The sequence below is a fragment of the Ursus americanus genome, chromosome 18 (genome assembly GCF_024610735.1).
Source record: "Ursus americanus isolate L20-20 chromosome 18, mUrsAme1.1.p, whole genome shotgun sequence".
Lineage (NCBI taxonomy): Eukaryota > Metazoa > Chordata > Mammalia > Carnivora > Ursidae > Ursus > Ursus americanus.
In genome coordinates, this window is record NC_142144.1 from 36,836,321 (window position 1) to 36,852,826 (window position 16,506).

The following is a 16,506-nucleotide window of genomic DNA, read 5'->3' on the forward strand; positions in this document are numbered from 1 at the left end:
GGGCAGCTTTGGCCGAATACAGCGGGGCCAGAGCGGGGCCTGCTCCGAGGGGCGGGGCCGGTAGGCCAGGCGGGCCGGGCTGGCCGGGAGGGCCGGGACTGGTCTGGGTGGGCAGGGGTGGGGCTGGGAGGGGAAGTAGCCGGGCAGGGTTGCGAGGCGCCGAGCTTAGCGCCCACCGCTGGGTGGTCAACAAGCGCGGGTCTGGCGGAGCGCAGTGGCGCGCGGAGACTGCGAGGCGAACGGGGGCGGCTGGGTCCCCGGCGGCGCGCCCCTCGGCCGGGCCGGGAGCCGCGCCAGTCGGTGCCCCCGGCCGAGCGCGGCCCGCCTCCCTCTCAGCGATCATCCGTCCGGAGTGCGGCCAGCCGGCATGCCAGATCCACCAGGGGCGCCGCCGCCGGCGCTCGCAGGCCGCGGGTGAAGAAAGTGCGGCCTCGCTCGGCCCGGAGCGAAGAGGAGGCCCGGAGCGAAGAGGTGGCCCGGAGCGAAGAAGTGGCCCGGAGCGAAGAAGTGGCCCGGAGCGAAGAGGTGGTCCGGAACGAAGAGGTGGCCCAGAGCGAGGAAATGGCGGCAGCCGGACTCAGCGTGACCGTCACCCACAGTGAGCTCGGACGACCGGGTGGGCTCCGTGCCGGGTGGGCGCGGTGCAGGGCTACCAAAGTCCGGCGGGGATCCTCCAAAAGCGTGTGTTCTTGTGTTGGTTCTGGCGTCCTGAAGTGTGGCGTCTTGTTTGTGTTTGTCCGGCTTTTGGGGCGGGTCTTGTGTCAGCACACCTTTCCAGTGGCCAGTGTATTTTGACTCAGGCCATTTGTTTTATCCTCGGTGTCCGTGCTTCATGTCGTCGTCCTGGTTGTGTGTGTTAGTGTGTGCCTGCGCAGCTATTGTGGGTCTTTGTATCAGGACTGTATTTGGCCGTGTCGTGCATGACTGCTGTGTGTCTGGACACCTATGTGTGTGCTGAGCCTAAACTCATGTCCGTTGTTTGAGTGGGCTGTGGCTCCAAGCATACACTCTGGGCACCCTTTGGGTCTGTCAACTATTGAAGTTGACGTGGATCTAAACAAAGTCAGTCGTCTCAAGAGCTGAGTCTATAAAGTCTTCCCAGGACTAGGAGAGTCCCCAGAGCCTCAGAATCTGAAGACCAGCATTCTAGATCCTTCAGTTTTGAATGACCTTGGGATATCTCCTTTCTAGGCTTCTGGTTTCTTCCTTGTGAAGTAGAGTTGGTAGCACCTGTCCCATTAATTTCATGGGGCTCTTGTGCAGGCTCAAGGCTTGGCATATGCACTGGGCATGGGCTGTCTCCTCACTGTCCACAACCTGGAAAAGAATTGACGCTCCTGGTTCAAAAAGAAGTTTTTTGCTGTTTGAATTTACTCACTCATTGTCTATTTACTGAGCACCAACCATGTATGTGCCCAGGTGTGCCCAGTGGGACAGACTTGGAGGAAAAATAATCCCTTACTCATGACAGCAAAGGAGACAAGAACATTACAGAGTACAGGGCAGTTAGGCCACAGGAGGCAGATGGCTTGTGATGAAAAGCATGGCCTTAGGAATCAGATCTGAAGTCAAGTTCTGACTCCTCAGTTGAGTCTCCATAGGCAGTTCTTAACTGGACTGAACTTAGTTTGCTTATCTGTCTGTGAAAGGCAGATTAATATAGGTAGTACCCACTTCAGGGGGTTGTTCTGAGAATTAAGTTAGATAATGTTTGAAATGAGCCCCGCCACTCCTTTATGCATGTTAAGTGCTTAAAATGCTAGCTGATATCACTAAATTGTTAGTTATTATTATAGAGGAAACAAAAATCCTCGAACAGGTCACCAGACAAAGCTGGGAAGATGGGGGGACAGGCTGTTTGGAGTAGGTGGCAAATGAACTGGGCCTTGAAGGCTGGGTAAATAAATATAATAAAGTGTCAGCCTGTATTGGTTTATGTGAAAGAGTTTTCTTCATCAAACACTCTTCTCTCTCCCCAGGCAATGAGAAGCACGATCTTCATGTTACCCCGCAACAGGGCTGTAGTGAGCCAATTGTCCAAGACCTGGCCCAGGTTGTTGAAGAGGCCACAGGAGTCCCACTGCCTTTTCAGAAACTTATATTTAAGGGTAGGCATTTCTCTTCCAGCTTTGAGTCTTTATGGCTAAAGGGCCTATTTAAAACTACTTAACCTTACTAATGATAACTCTTAGTTTTTAAGCTGCGATAATTCTTATTTGCTTGTTTATTCATCCATTCCTTCAACACATTTTATTGAGGACCTACTATGTACTGGACATTTTCAAACACTTGGACAGGTATTAGAGTTGAAGTGTCCCATGAGGATGGCAGAAATCTTACCATTTTTGGTGCAAGCACATGGGTAGTCTTCCCTGGCTAAGTTAGATCCTCTTCCCATCATATGTGTATATGGCACTACCTACCAACTCTTCTGCATAACTTGTATTGGAATTACTATTAAATAATTGTTGTCATAGTTGCTGAACATCTGATTTCTCTGTTAGAATAACTAACTCTATGAGGGAATATACTGCTGTGTCCAGTGCTCAGCATAGTGCTGACACAGAAGATGTTGAACAAGCTTACCAGAGGCCTGGATGTGGCAGGCCCAGTAGATGATGCTGATTTCTGCTAGGCCCCACCCCCTCTCTATCCCCATTCTTTCTTCCCATTCCCATGGGAACTCGTTATCATGGTGTCTGATGGGGCCAAATTCATCCCACGAATTTATCCCTTAAAGGATTTAGTGATGGGGGGGGTGCCTGGGTGGCTCAGTCAGTTAAGCATCTGCCTTCAGCTCACAGAATGGCCCCAGGGTACTGGGATCGAGCCCCGTGTCTGGGCTTCCTGCTCAGTGGGGAGCCTGCTTCTCCCTCTCCCTCTGTCCCTCTTTCTGTTCATGTTCTCTCTCTCTCAAACAAATAAAATCTTTAAAAAAAAAAGAATTTAGTGATGGGAAGCATTTTTTTTTTTTTAAAGATTTTATTTATTTATTTGACAGAGATAGAGACAGCCAGCGAGAGAGGGAACACAAGCAGGGGGAGTGGGAGAGGAAGAAGCAGGCTCCTAGCGGAGGAGCCTGATGTGGGGCTCGATCCCATAACGCCGGGATCACGCCCTGAGCCGAAGGCAGACGCTTAACCGCTGTGCCACCCAGGCGCCCCGATGGGAAGCATTTTTATTTATATGTTATAATGCAACTCCTTGTGTTTTCTTTTTTTTTTTTTTTTTAAGATTTTATTTATTTATTCGACAGAGATAGAGACAGCCAGCGAGAGAGGGAACACAAGCAGGGGGAGTGGGAGAGGAAGAAGCAGGCTCATAGTAGAAGAGCCTGATGTGGGGCTCGATCTCAGATCGCTGGGATCACGTCCTGAGCCGAAGGCAGACGCTTAACCGCTGTGCCACCCGGGCGCCCCTTGTGTTTTCTTTTTAAAAACATTTTATTATGGAATTATAAAAGGCCGTAGAAATCCATGTTTCAAAATAGAGGAAAGCACAAAGAAGAAAATGTTCTGGATAAAACCTCTCGTTACATTTTAGCATATTTCTATCCATTTTTACAGGCATCCTGAAGTGTGGGTTTTTATTTGTGTGTGTGTGTAGTTGACAAAACAGATTATATTGACTATACAGTTTTTATAACATTTTTCTTATAAAACTGAACCATCAACATTTAATGTGGCGTTGAAGTTTCCTGAAAAATTGCTTTAGTGCCTACAAAGTCTTCTATTTTACTGATGTATGGTTAATTAGCCCCCTGTTCCTAAATGTTTGTCTCTTTCTAGTTTCTCACTATTATGATTTAGGTTGCACTGAAGATTACTTTATAACACTTACTGTGCAGGCACTGTCCAGTTACTTGTTTAGGATAAAATCTGAAGTGAAATTACTGGATCAAGATACCTTTGGAAAAATTAACCAATTTATCCTCTTCTCATTAGTGAACACACTTACTGAAATCTATTTTTAGTGTTGTACAATTGTTACCACTTGGCATAACGTCTCTTTTCAGGAAAATCTCTGAAGGAAATGGAGAAGCCATTGTCAGCACTCGGAATACAAAATGGTTGCCGAGTCATGTTAATTGGGAAGAAGGTAAATTGCTTTTTCTACCAGAATACCCCAGAATCAAATGACTAAGTTCTTTTATACATATTTCTATTTAAAAGGCCAAATTGGGAACCCAGATTCTACATTAGTGAAATAGCTCTCTCTAAACAGATGTAGTTCCGTTTATTTGATGGGGTTGCTAGGTTTGTTATTCTCATGCCCTCCGGCTCCTGTTGGTTATTGCTTTTGCTCTGGGAATTATGAACAGTTAATGCTGCTTTAATAACGTAGCTCTTGTAATGGTGGTGGATCTCAATTTGGTTAAAATGGTGCCTGAGTCAGGCCTTACTGACTTGGAGGGGATTTGCAAGAGAAACTTTTGTTAAAATAAGCCTATAGATTTTTAAAAGAAGTCGTCTGCAAATTTCATGAGTCTCTCTCCCTTTAAACACCCTTTCCACTAAAATATTCCACGAGGGAAAGCCCTCTTTGGCTGGAAAGAAAGGTTCAGACTAAAGAACCAAGGGAGGAAGGGGCGCCTGGGTGGCTCAGTTAGGTGTCTGCCTTCAGCTCAGGTCATGATCCCAGGGTCCTGGGATTGAGCCCTGCATTGGGCTCCTTGCTCAGGGGGGAGCCAGCTTCTCTCTCTCTGTCAAATAAAGAAATAAAATCTTTTACCAAAAAAAAAAAAAAAAAAAAAAAAAGAACTAAGGGAGGAAAAAGAGCCAGTTAGTGAGGACAGTAGCCCCAGTAGTGATGAGAGAGGGCTATGGCCAGCCCTGCATTGTGACACAGTGAACTTGTTGGTCAGGAAGTTTCCTTATTTTGAGTGAGGTGGCTGATTCAGAGTGGAGAGAGGGCAGAGATTAGCAACGTGGAGGCAAAGAAGATCTAGTCCAGCCACAGAACAGCCAGGATGGCACTCAGGATTTGGCCACAAAGAACAATGTGAACAATTTGGGGTAGTATAAAAGCAGGAAGTTGCTGGCCCTGACTACTTATTGTTTAGATGAGAGAAGGGGAAATATTCTAGATTTCTTTCTCAAGGGTCAGGGAGAATAGTTCTGGGCAATGGGCAGAACCTAAGGGTTGAGTTTGAAGAAATTCTCGAACCCCTAATTGAAGCTGCCCTGGGGTGTGTGAAGCCAAGTCTGATTCAAGTCTCAGTTCCACCTCTTTTGGGCTGTGTGACCTTAGGTTACTTTACATTAAACCTCAGTTTCATCATCTAAAACACTACCTTCCTCACTGGGTTGTAGTAAGGCTTAAAACAATCGTACAGATAAAGTGTTTAGTATAGTGGAGGGAATGCTCAACAGAAGTATTCATCATTATCATCATCTTATTAAATGGGAGAGCTCAGTTGGTGGGTGGCACTTACGCATTCATTTAAAGGGACGGTAGAATTGCACCTGTCTCACCATTCCCGACTCCTCACAGGTGTCCACCGTAATCTGTTCCCCCTGGAAGCTTCAGTCTGGAGTCAGCTGCTGATCAGCCCCACTTGATCAGCCCCACTTGAATCCATTCTCTCAGCCCAAGCTGACTGGGTCCTTGCAGAATGTTTACTTAGTATCCTCTCTAGTGTAGAGTCTTTGTAGGTAGAAAACCTTCATATGTAACCCTCCAGCTTGCTTTCCAAGAAGCAGCAGAGTTAAGGCTATTTTTTCAAGGTGAGTGGTTTAGCCCAGTTGCGGTCAGATTTTTTTTTCTTTCCAGTCAGAAGCTACTGTTCTTCGTGATTATTGACTTCATTCTGTTCTTAAACATTTTAGAACAGTCCAGAGGAAGAGATTGAACTAAAGAAGTTGAAAGATTTGGAGAAGTCTGTGGAGAAGATAGCTGCCCACCTGGAAGAGTTGAATGAAGAGCTTACTGGAATCCAACAGGTCACTCTCTTTGGGGAGATACAGATGTGTGGCTGTGAGGGCAGGCTCTCTAGTCTGATTCCCTGGGTTCAGATCCTGGCTTTACCCTTTCTATTACTATGGGCAAGTTTGCCTTGTCTCAAGTTCCTCATCTGTAAAAAGGGAAAAATGATGGTACCTCCTCTTAGGGTTGGTGTGAGGATTAAATGATGCAGTTTGATGGGCGCCTGGCTGGCTCAGTCGGTAGAGCACGTGACTCTTGATCTTAGGGCTGTGAGTTCAAGCCCCATATTGGGCATAGAGCTTACTTAAAAAAAAACAAACTGTAAAAAAGATGATGTAGTTTGAGTCTGATGCCTACTAAGTGCTTTATAACTGTTATTATTATTGCTATTTTCAGACCCCAGCCAGCATCCGTTCGTGCTCCTAGGAGAGCACCTGCCATGCCAGCATCATGTATTGTCTGAAATAGAACAGGTAGCTTCTCTCAGGCCCAGCTGTTATGATGTGTTTAGCAAGACAAAGAACATTTTGTTGATGCATAAAAGGTCCAAGTTGAGCTTGATCTTAGCGGGGAGTAATCCTGTTCAATTCCTTGTATTAGAGAAGGGGTACTGAAACTAAGTAAGGGGGCGCCTGGGTGGCTCAGTCGGTTGAGCGGCTACCTTCTGCTTGGGTCATGATCCTGGGGTCCTGGGATCGAGCCCCATGTCGCGCTCCTTGCTCAGCGGGGAGCCTGCTTCTCCCTCTCCCGCTGCTGCTGCTCCTGCTTGTACTCCCTCTTTCAAATGGATAGATGAAATCTTAAACTAAGTAAGATTGTGAACTAGCCCCAAACCACATATTTTTTTTCCCTCTCAGTTTATAATGTTAATAGATGTAGGTTTCTGTTTTAATTACAAAAGTGATCATACTAATTGTATAACTTTTAGGTAAACATATGGGCATTAATACCTATAGGGCCCTGACTCAAAAGATAACCAATACTAAAGACTGGAATATGTTTTTGCATCTTAAAAAAGTTGATATAGTGTTGTGTACGCTTTGTAAATTGTTCTTTTATTGGATAAAAAAATTAAACATTTTCCTGTGTCATTAAAAATGACCATACTTGGAGTGCCTGGTGGCTCAGTCAGTTAAGTGTCTGCCTTTGGCTCAGGTCATGATCCGAGGGTCCTGGGATTGAGCCCTGTGTCAGGCTCCTGCTCAACGGGGAGTCTGCTTCTCCCTCTGCCCCTTCCCCCGCTCATGCTCACTCGCCCTCTCTCTCTGTCAAATAAAATCTTAAAAAAAATGATCATACTTTTCAAAACTTGCATAGTATTGTAACATATATGAACGTATCATGGTTTCCCTAACCAATACTCTATTGTTCATCACCTGATGTTATTTTAGCATTATGTGTTAATGCTTCTCTGAACATCCTTGGACATAAATCTTTTTTGACCATTTCTGATTATTTTTGGGGGGTAAAATAAATTCTTTGACTTGGAATTGCTGGCTAATGTTTAAAGCTTTTACTGCATGTGGTCAAATTTACATCTTTGATAAACATCCTCGGAGATCCCGGCTGTCTACCCATTGTCACCAGCTAACTGATCACTAGGCCAAGCAATGTGAATAAACAGCAAGACAGTTTAATAAAAGCAATGTAAATGCTGCCGTTTGTTAACACATGTCTGTGTCAGGAATTATATTAAGAGTCTACATATATGTTCCTCTTTATCCTCATAGTAACCCTCTGGGGTGTGGGTACCATAATCTCCATTTTAAAAGTGAGGACTTAATTAAGGCTCAGATAGGTTAAGAAACTGTTCAAGATTTCAAGCCTGTAAATGGCAGTCAGAATTCAAGTCTGGGCCTGTCACTCTACACCCTGCGTTCTTAACGTCTGCCTCTTGCGTGTGGGTATACACTGGTGGCTGGAGGCTTCACCAGAGCCAGGCCCCAGGAGGCATTAGCAGCCGCAGTGGGCCATGTGAGCTAGAGTGGCCTGCAGCCCATTCCAGTGCATGGGGTGGCTCTTTTCTCCAAGAGATAAAGTTGTGGGTCTGAGGTCTGGCCCAACCTATTAGGCGAATGTGGGCTCAGGGTGTAGCTGCTTCATCAGTGCCTTGGCCTCAAGTTTTCTGTCAGCCTCGAGGCTGACAGTATTGCAATAATGCATTATTCCTGCACAGGGCTTCCTGGCCAAGGATTTGCAAGCTGAAGCTCTCTGCAAACTCGATAGGAGAGTAAAAGCCACAATCGAGCAATTTATGAAGATCTTGGAAGAGATTGACACACTGGTAAGTACACATTCAGCTGAGAAGAACTAGTTTCCTTTGACTATGTTTCAGTCAGTATCACTCTTTCAGTAATGCACCCTTATTGTCTGAGCATATTAAGCGCCTGCTGTGTGCCAGACACTGCTCAGTCCTTGGTGGATACACAGAAAGACAAGATAGTTCCAGATTTTTAGGCACTCATGTCCCACCAACATAGGGCTTTTGTCATTTTTATGTCTGTATGCTGAAAGCACCTAATCCTCACAATGTTGGGACCCAAATGGACTGTGATTTTATGGTCAGAGAGACAAAGGCTTCGTGCTACTCACGTGACTGATAGCCCACTGGGCTCATTACCTATACAGAAGTCAGTCAGACCCAGCTCTTGTGAGACTGGTGAGAATCATCGACTCCCACATTCCCTTTTATAGAATGACATTAACGATATTTCTAGCCTGCTACCTCATTTTTTTTTTAAAGATTTTATTTATTTTTGAGAGAGAGGGAGCACGAGCGGGGGTGAGGGGCAGAGGGAGAAGCAGACTCCCCACTGTGCAGGGAGCCTGATGCAGGACTCGATCCTAGGACCCTGGGATCATGACCTGAGCTGAAGGCAGACGCTTAACAACTGAGCCACCCAGGCACCCCGATGCCTCATTTTTGAGGGTGAATTACTTTGCCTGGGATTCTAGGGGAGTCAGAGGTTGTAAAGAAGCACAGTGAGCTTATGGCATGGCCAGGACATGTACATAGGAAACAGAGAAAGGACAAAATCCATGTTACAGATCAGTTTCCATGGCCCAGACACTGAGAACAAAAGGAGCTTTTATAGGGGTGAGAGTTATGGGAAGGGCCATGTAGGATACAGATCAAGGGACATCATTCCTGAACATGCACCCCTCATTCATGTTGGTGTACTGTGGGTATTTTGTTGTGTTGTTACGTCACTTTTATTGAGATTATTGATGTGTTAACTTATTTTTCCACAGATTCTGCCGGAAAATTTCAAAGACAGTAGACTGAAAAGGAAGGGTTTGGTGAAAAGGATTCAGGTGAGTTGTGTGGTGAAGCCTTATAACGTTTAATGTGTTGGTGTGTGTGTTTATCTGTTCAGAGTAGGATAGGGTAGAGGTGTGATGTGTGGTATGGACTTTCTTTTGGTTGTTATTTCATGAGCCCAGAAATAAGAAAAGAGCTCCTTTCATGTCCCTGTAATTATATTTGAATTTAAACTGACTGGGGAGGAAGATCACCAGAGAACAGTATGACTGCCACATTACACAATTCCAGGAGGCACTATTCATGTGAACACTGTTCCCTGAAATTGTGCAGGACAGTGGCAAGGCTTCCTGTCCTCACCACCCTTCTCGGGGGTTGTTGCCAGAAACCCTGGTCCTACACTGCCCTCTGCCTCCCTCCCCTTACCTGGGAACCCAGGCTGGCTCCCTCCCTCCCTCCACAGCCCATTTTGGGTCAGTCACCCGCGGGTTCCCCATAATGGCTGAGCAAAGAGCCTTGCCTGGGCAGGGGGCGGCTAGCCCTGGATGGTCCCTCACTGTCTGGCATTCGTGTTTCAGGCATTCCTAGCGGAGTGTGACACGGTGGAGCAGAACATCTGCCAGGAGACAGAGCGGCTACAGTCCACAAACTTGGCCCTGGCCGAGTGAGGTGAGGCAGAGAGAGGCGGGGCTGCCCTGAAGAACAGCGCCAACCAGCTCTGCCCTCTCCAGGATAGAAGTGACCTGATTTCTCCAGGGCTGCTGGGGATAGTTGGCCACTTGCCAGTTTTCCTGCACTTACCCCTGTTCTCAGTGAACAAGTATTGTCTGCAGTCCGAAGTAGAGCTTCTGTCTGTTTTCTCATTCTGCCTCTGTGTGGCTGTGCCGTCCGGCAGCCCACCTTTCTGGAGAGGGCCTCCCCTGCCCATCTTCCCAGCTCTTTCGACGTTGGGGTATTTTCTTGGGCTGGCGAGACCTCTGATTTGTGTTGGAGTAATTCTGGGTTTATAGGCCACCCCCATCTTCAGATTCATGAGGACTTTTTGCCCTTGTTGATTCTGTAGCCTGTCGATGTAACCCAGAATCACCAGGAGGTTACATCTAGTCAGGAATGTTGGGAGTGGCTCAGAACAGGTGTTTGGCACACAGGGTAGTCCCAAGTATCCCTCGTTGTAACCGAATTCTGGAACAGGTGGCTGCGTTGTTGGTGAGGTTGGTGTCCTTACCTCCCAGTGACCCTGCCCAACCACAGGCCCCTAGATCTCAGAGGCACATTCTTGGGGTAGGGCTTGTATTGATATGTGTGGACTTGCTTGTCCTTAAGTAAATCTTTAGAAGGTTAGAACCTAGTAATGACTGAATCTCTGCTTGAAACCAGGTCACAAGTAGGGCTCGCGGGAGATAGAGAGAGGATCCACAGTGAGGCACGTGGTGAAGGCAACCATGAACTTCTAAAGTGTTCCTCAAAGGCATTTCTGTTCATTGTACCCTTCTGAGGTCAATGTTTCCTTCAAGGCTGTTCTATTTGTTTTGTGGCCCCCTCCAGTGTTACTTTTTTAAAAAAGCAGTTTATGTACACATCAGCAAGCAAAAAATGTTTAAATGTTTTTTTGATGAACTATGAAAAGCAAACGCCTTCTGTAGTTCTAGCTATAATTTGTGTTGAATAAAGTCAAAAGTAGCCCTGTATCCTAGAACTCTTAACCGGGTCAGCTGCTGTCACCCCATTTTTTCACACAGTGCCCAGGAGACAGGCTTCCAATAGGCCACTCTGAGGCCGACCTTACTTTAGGCCTGTGCAGGCGGGACCTAGGATAGGGGTGAGCAAGTGGATGAGGCTCAGCCCAGCCTGGCCCACTTCCCACTTGAATCAACAGTTCAGTATGTATCTGAGTTTTTATATGGTCGCTGTGTGGCGTTGGGCCAAAACATGTAATGAGAAGTCCCTGTGTGCCAGGTACTAAGTTCTTCAGGTATATTAGTCATTTAATCCTCATACATTCTAAGAGGCAGACAGATACTGTCCCTGTGTTCGAGGTGAGGAAGCAGAGAGCTTAGGTAATTTCTCAAGGTCGTAAGTGGCAAAGCCAGGATATAAAGCTAGGTGGTTTGATTCAGAGCCCACACTCTTCACTATACCGCCTCCCCACACCATGGGCTCTCTCCCTCCCCTCTGTCTTCCTCTCCTTGTCCCTCTCCCTCCTTCTCCCTTGGTGCTCTCCACTTCCCCTCTGGCCTTCTGCACAGCAGCTTCTCTACAGAGCAGCCGGAGTGGTCATAAAGTGCACATCTCAGCATGTCTGTCCCCTGAGGCTAGAGGCCAAGTCCTTACCCTGTGTGCTCTCCCTTTCAGCCCCAGCCACTGGCCTGTTGGCTGTCTGCTGTTAGACACGCTGGTCTTCCAGATGCTCTGTGCCTTCTCCTGCCTTGGGGTCTCTGCATATGCTGTTCCTCTGTTTGGACAGCTCCTCACCATCTCTTTCCCACCCCGACCCCACCCCTTTCCTAGGTAACTCCTGTTACCTAGTTATGAACCTAACTCAAATGTCTCTTCCATGGAGAAACCTCATCTTCTGTCAGAGAACATATCAAACCCCCAGGTGATATCCTTTCACAATTTGCCATAACTTTTCTTTATGATAAATAGCATGATAAACCATGATTTATTTGTGGGATTATTTGATTAATATTTACCTCTAACCCTAGACTCTAAATTTCTTGGGTTAAGGGGCTTCTTTGTCTTGTTCACAGCATATTTCAAGCACATTGTCTATTTACAATAGGTGCTCAATAAATATTTGGAGAATGAATGAATGTTGATCGCACACATCTACAATGAAATTCCCACGGCTACACTCTGTCAGCACGGGAATTTACAGCATCAACAGCCATTGTTTGATTTAAGGGTGGAGAAGAGAGGCATGGGCGACTGGGCCCGTGTATAGGGTGGTGACTGGGGCCTGTGTACAAGCCCCCCCACCCCCACAGATCTGCACATCCACAGGGTGTCTCTGCCTGTGAACAGGGAGAGAACACTCCTCAGCTGCCCACTTTTCTGGGACATGGCCAGTCCTACTATAAGGGGAGCCAATGGGGCTTTGTGATCCCGTAAACATCCTTCAGCCTCACAGAGCTAGAAGAATTCTCTCATACATTGTTTAGTCAACAGTTTCTACTTATCCTTTAAGATTCAGCGTTAACGTTACCTTCTCTGAGAAGTCCTTCTTCCTCTGGTAGTTGGGACTCTTAACTAAAAGCACCAGAAACTGAATTCCAAAGAGTCTGTTGAAATAGAAAATTTATTGGGGCGCCTGGGTGGCTTAGCTGGTTAAGCATCCAACTTTTGGTTTCGGCTCGGGTCATGATCTCAGGGTCGTGAGATTGAGCCCCGCATGGGGCTCTGTGCTCAGCAGGGAGTCTGCTTGAGATTCTCTCTCCCCCTGCCCCCCCACCCCCGCTTGCCCGCTCTCTCTCTAAATGAATAAATAAACCTTTTTTTAAAAAAAGGAAAGAAAAAAATTTATTGGCAGGATGTCAAGTTATTCCACATGGCCTTGGGATGTTCAAGGGCAGTTGGGCTTCAGGAATTCAAACACAGCCTGGAATCACTCTCTGCACCTCTTTCTTTGCATGCTGGCATCATTCTCTCAATCCTGCTTCTTCCACAAAGTGGGAAACATGGCTATCAGCAACCCCACTTCACACATCTTACATCTTCACTACCAGAGAGGAACTGCCTCTTTCCTTATTTGTGATTCAAAAAATCCTGGTGGAGAATTTCTTGGCCGATCAGTAATGGGCCAGGGCAGCAGGATCACATGCCCTAGGTAGGGCCTTTAGGGGCCCACTGTTATTCTTCCAGAGACAGGGCCAAGTTTCCACATTTGTAACGTGGGGAATTAGGTATTCCCATGGTGATCCCTGGCACCTGGCACATTGTCCAGGTGTAAATCATTGGGATTCCTCATCAAGGGTGTGGAAGCCTGGGAGGGGAGGGTCACCAACAGGAAGCTTGGCTGAGAAGCTATGCGACCTGAGTGTAAGAGGGGCTTCCCACTTAGGGCAGAGGCTTAGAGATCACTGATACTCACTCTCCTCCTATAAGTGAACTAATTTTCAGCTTAACACATAGCCAGCCAGATAACAATTTTTCCCGGTCTCCTTGTGCTAGCTGGCCAGGAGACTACATTTTAGGCAATGGGATGTAAGCAGAGTGTGTACATCTTATGGGAAGCATCTTCAGAGGCAGTAGAGTGCCCTTCTTTGCCTCTCTGTGGACTGGAATGTAGACATGATGGCTGGAGTTCAAGCAGCTGTCTTGTACATTGAAGGGGAAACTGATGAGGATGGCAGAGTAATGATATATAAGGAGAATGAAGTTAGAGCACTGCATAGGTCTATGTGTGAGAGAAATTAACTGTTTAAGCCACTGTTATTTTGGCAGTTGGATTTCTCACCGCCAAACTTAATCCTGCATCATTCCCATGCAGGAGAGGAGCAAAATTTCTGTTACCAGTCCCTGCCACCTGCAGATCTATCAGCCACAGTTCCTGCCCATGTCCCCATTTCAGTTGTCTAGGGAATGCTGGTTCCTGCCTTCCCTGCACCGGCTTTCTTCCCAGTGTGTTTTCCCACAGCACATTTCCTGCTCTGTCTGCCCACCCTAAAGCAGGAATCTGAGTCCATGTGACACTGTTTCTACTGGCCAGGCCCCTGTCCATACTCTTTTCCTCTGCCACAATTATCAAGTGGCTCCTTCTATTAGTTTTGGCCAAAAGAGGGTCTATTTGACATGGACCACAGGCTAGGGCCTCTGTGATGGTTTCTGGATGTTGTGTGTTTTTGTGGGCCATTGTATAGGCACATGTGTGCTATGTATGCCTGGGGTTGTGTCCAGTGCCAACAATAACAGAATGGATGGTGACCAAAAGAATAGAGCAGGGTCTGGACGTCATCCTGCTGTGGGTGGCCAAGGTGCAGGGGCACACTCAAAGCCTTGGGGCAGCCGTTTTTAAATGTTACAGACCTAGGTCAGTATTTTAACAAGTAGTTCAGATACACTGTATACACTCCCTAAATATTAGCTGTGGTAGTATCAGCATGTGTTTCTGTGTGTGTAAGACTTGGGGTGCTGATGTCCACAATAGCTAAATCGTGGAAGGAGCCGAGATGCCCTTCAACAGATGACTGGATTAAGAAGTTGTGGTCCATATATACAATGGAATATTACTCAGCTATCAGAAAGAACGAGTTCTCAACATTTGCTACAACATGGACGGCACTGGAGGAGATAATGCTAAGTGAAATAAGTCAAGCAGAGAAAGACAACTATCATATGATTTCTCTCATCTATGGAACATAAGAACTAGGATGATTGGTAGAGGAAGAAAGGGATAAAGAAAGGGGGGGTAATCAGAAGGGGGAATGAAACATGAGAGACTATGGACTATGAGAAACAAACTGAGGACTTCAGAGGGGAGGGGGGTGGGGGAATGGGATAGACCGGTGATGGGTAGTAAGGAGGGCACGTATTGCATGGTGCACTGGGTGTTATACACAACTAATGAATCATCGAGCCTTACATCGGAAACCGGGGATGTACCGTATGGTGACTAACATAATATAATAAAAAATCATTAAAAAAAAAAAAAAGACTTGGGGTGCTGGTACAACCCAGGGAGAAGGCCATGAGGGGTGTGGGACTCTCCCAAAGGCTGGTTCCTGCTCTCTGACAATGGTGGAGGGTACAGAGGTCAACTAGGTTCTTGACAAGCAGGTTGGGGCAGACAATTGTGCTGGGGACAGGGGCTGACCTCTTCAAGAAGCAGAAGAGGGGCGCCTGGGTGGCACAGCTGTTAAGCGTCTGCCTTCGGCTCAGGGCGTGATCCCAGTGTTATGGGATCGAGCCCCACATCAGGCTCCTCCGCTATGAGCCTGCTTCTTCCTCTCCCACTCCCCCTGCTTGTGTTCCCTCTCTCGCTGGCTGTCTCTATCTCTGTCAAATAAATAAATAAAATCTTAAAAAAAAAAAGAAAGAAGCAGCAGAAGAGACCTGGGACTGCTAGGGGAGCCTGTGACAGGGTTGAGGAGCAATGGAGAAGACATCAGATTCCAAGTAGGGAGGTCAGGGCAAAATCCCCACCACACCCACCCACCACCAACTACCTCACCAGAGTCCCCAAAGACACTGGCTCACTTGGCTGAGTTGGGCTGGATCTTTTATTCATGTCACATCCTCCACTCCCAGCACTGTTCTCTAGCCTGAAGCTTCATGGCTTAAGAGGCTGCTATGGCGGTCAGCATTTGCCATCCTTAAAGATCTGGATGTCCTGTTTGGTTTTCCTAGGATCACAGGAGACAGAGATGAGGCCCATCTCATCAGGGACTGAAACAAACCCTTCAGGGACCCTGCCTGGCCCTGTCTATCCAGACACCCAGCTGAGCTCTCCCCACCTCCCCCACCCATTGTAGGTACAGGGCAGGTTCTGGGGGTCCCTGGGCACATCCTCTATAGCTTTTCCCTCTTGCACACCCTCCCCCAGGAGATCTGAGCTTCCGGGGATGTCTGATGCTGTCTGATGGCTGCTGAATCTGTCTCCAGCCCTGACTCTGTCTTGAACTTTAGCCACACCTCCACCAGACATCATTGCCCCACAAACCACCTAGACCCCGACTGCCTCCCAGCTAAGTTAGGAAAGTGTCCTGCTGCTCTCCTGCCTCTCTGGCCAGAGTGCTGTAGCTTCTGAAGACTCTCTTCTCTTCCATGATCTCGCTTAGCTCTGGCCCAGCTCAAGGGTTTTATTAATGAAGAAAGGAGATCAAGTGATCAGACATACAAAGGTCATTATTCTGGCCCTTCTCGCCTCTCAAGACTCATTTCTTGCCTCTCCCTACTCGCCTTTATAATCCAGCGTATCTAATTTCTTATATTTTCTCAAATACAGACTTTCCTTTCTAGACCTTTCCAAACTCATTTCACTACTTGGAATTACCTTTTTTTGTTCCTTCCTTTTCCAAGCTAACTTCAACTTATCTTTCAGAGCTTAGCTGGAATGTCTTCCCTGCCCTTGTCCTTGCCCTGCACTCACAGAACCCTGGGTGCCCCCATCTGAGCCCTGAGCATTCTATGCTACAGTTGGGTGACCATTAGCTTGGCTTCCTCCTTAAACTACCATATGCCCCCAGAAGGTCGGGGATGCTGTCTAGCTTATGCCCTGTTGTGTCCCCAGTGCTTAGCATATATTGGATGCTCAATAAATAATTGTTGGCTGGACTAATAAATGAACAAATGAAGTCACCTAGTTAGTCAGGGGCAGAACG

The 16,506-nt window shown here is 47.1% G+C and overlaps 2 protein-coding genes across 4 annotated transcripts in view; one reads left to right on the forward strand and one right to left on the reverse strand.

The window, feature by feature from the left end:
- Nucleotides 1-335: 335 nt before the first annotated feature.
- BAG1 (BAG cochaperone 1) lies at nucleotides 336-11,996 on the forward strand. Its single transcript, XM_045780601.2, has 7 exons — nucleotides 336-598; nucleotides 1,980-2,108; nucleotides 4,016-4,098; nucleotides 5,829-5,942; nucleotides 8,102-8,209; nucleotides 9,178-9,240; nucleotides 9,766-11,996. Exons 1-7 carry the CDS (start codon nucleotides 562-564, stop codon nucleotides 9,853-9,855), a joined length of 624 nt encoding a protein of 207 aa, XP_045636557.2. The 5' UTR covers nucleotides 336-561; the 3' UTR covers nucleotides 9,856-11,996.
- Nucleotides 11,997-15,387: 3,391 nt separating this feature from the next.
- The window catches only part of SPINK4 (serine peptidase inhibitor Kazal type 4), a 67,477-nt gene continuing 66,358 nt past the window's right edge, over nucleotides 15,388-16,506 (reverse strand). For all 3 annotated transcript variants that reach the window (XM_045780764.2, XM_045780763.2, XM_045780765.2), the window contains one exon: nucleotides 15,388-15,528. In XM_045780764.2, the coding sequence (XP_045636720.1) occupies nucleotides 15,483-15,528 (46 nt within the window). In that variant the 3' untranslated portion in view covers nucleotides 15,388-15,482. The remainder of the gene's footprint in view (nucleotides 15,529-16,506) is intronic.

What these genes read in the sequence shown, in the direction of transcription:
- BAG1 (XM_045780601.2), top strand. Translation starts at nt 562, where the DNA reads ATGGCGGCAGCCGGACTCAGCGTGACCGTCACCCACA. An exon ending in TCATGTTAATTGGGAAGAAG is followed by an intron (nt 4,099 to 5,828) that starts GTAAATTGCTTT and finishes TAAACATTTTAG; the next exon opens with AACAGTCCAGAGGAAGAGAT. An exon ending in TGGAAGAGATTGACACACTG is followed by an intron (nt 8,210 to 9,177) that starts GTAAGTACACAT and finishes ATTTTTCCACAG; the next exon opens with ATTCTGCCGGAAAATTTCAA.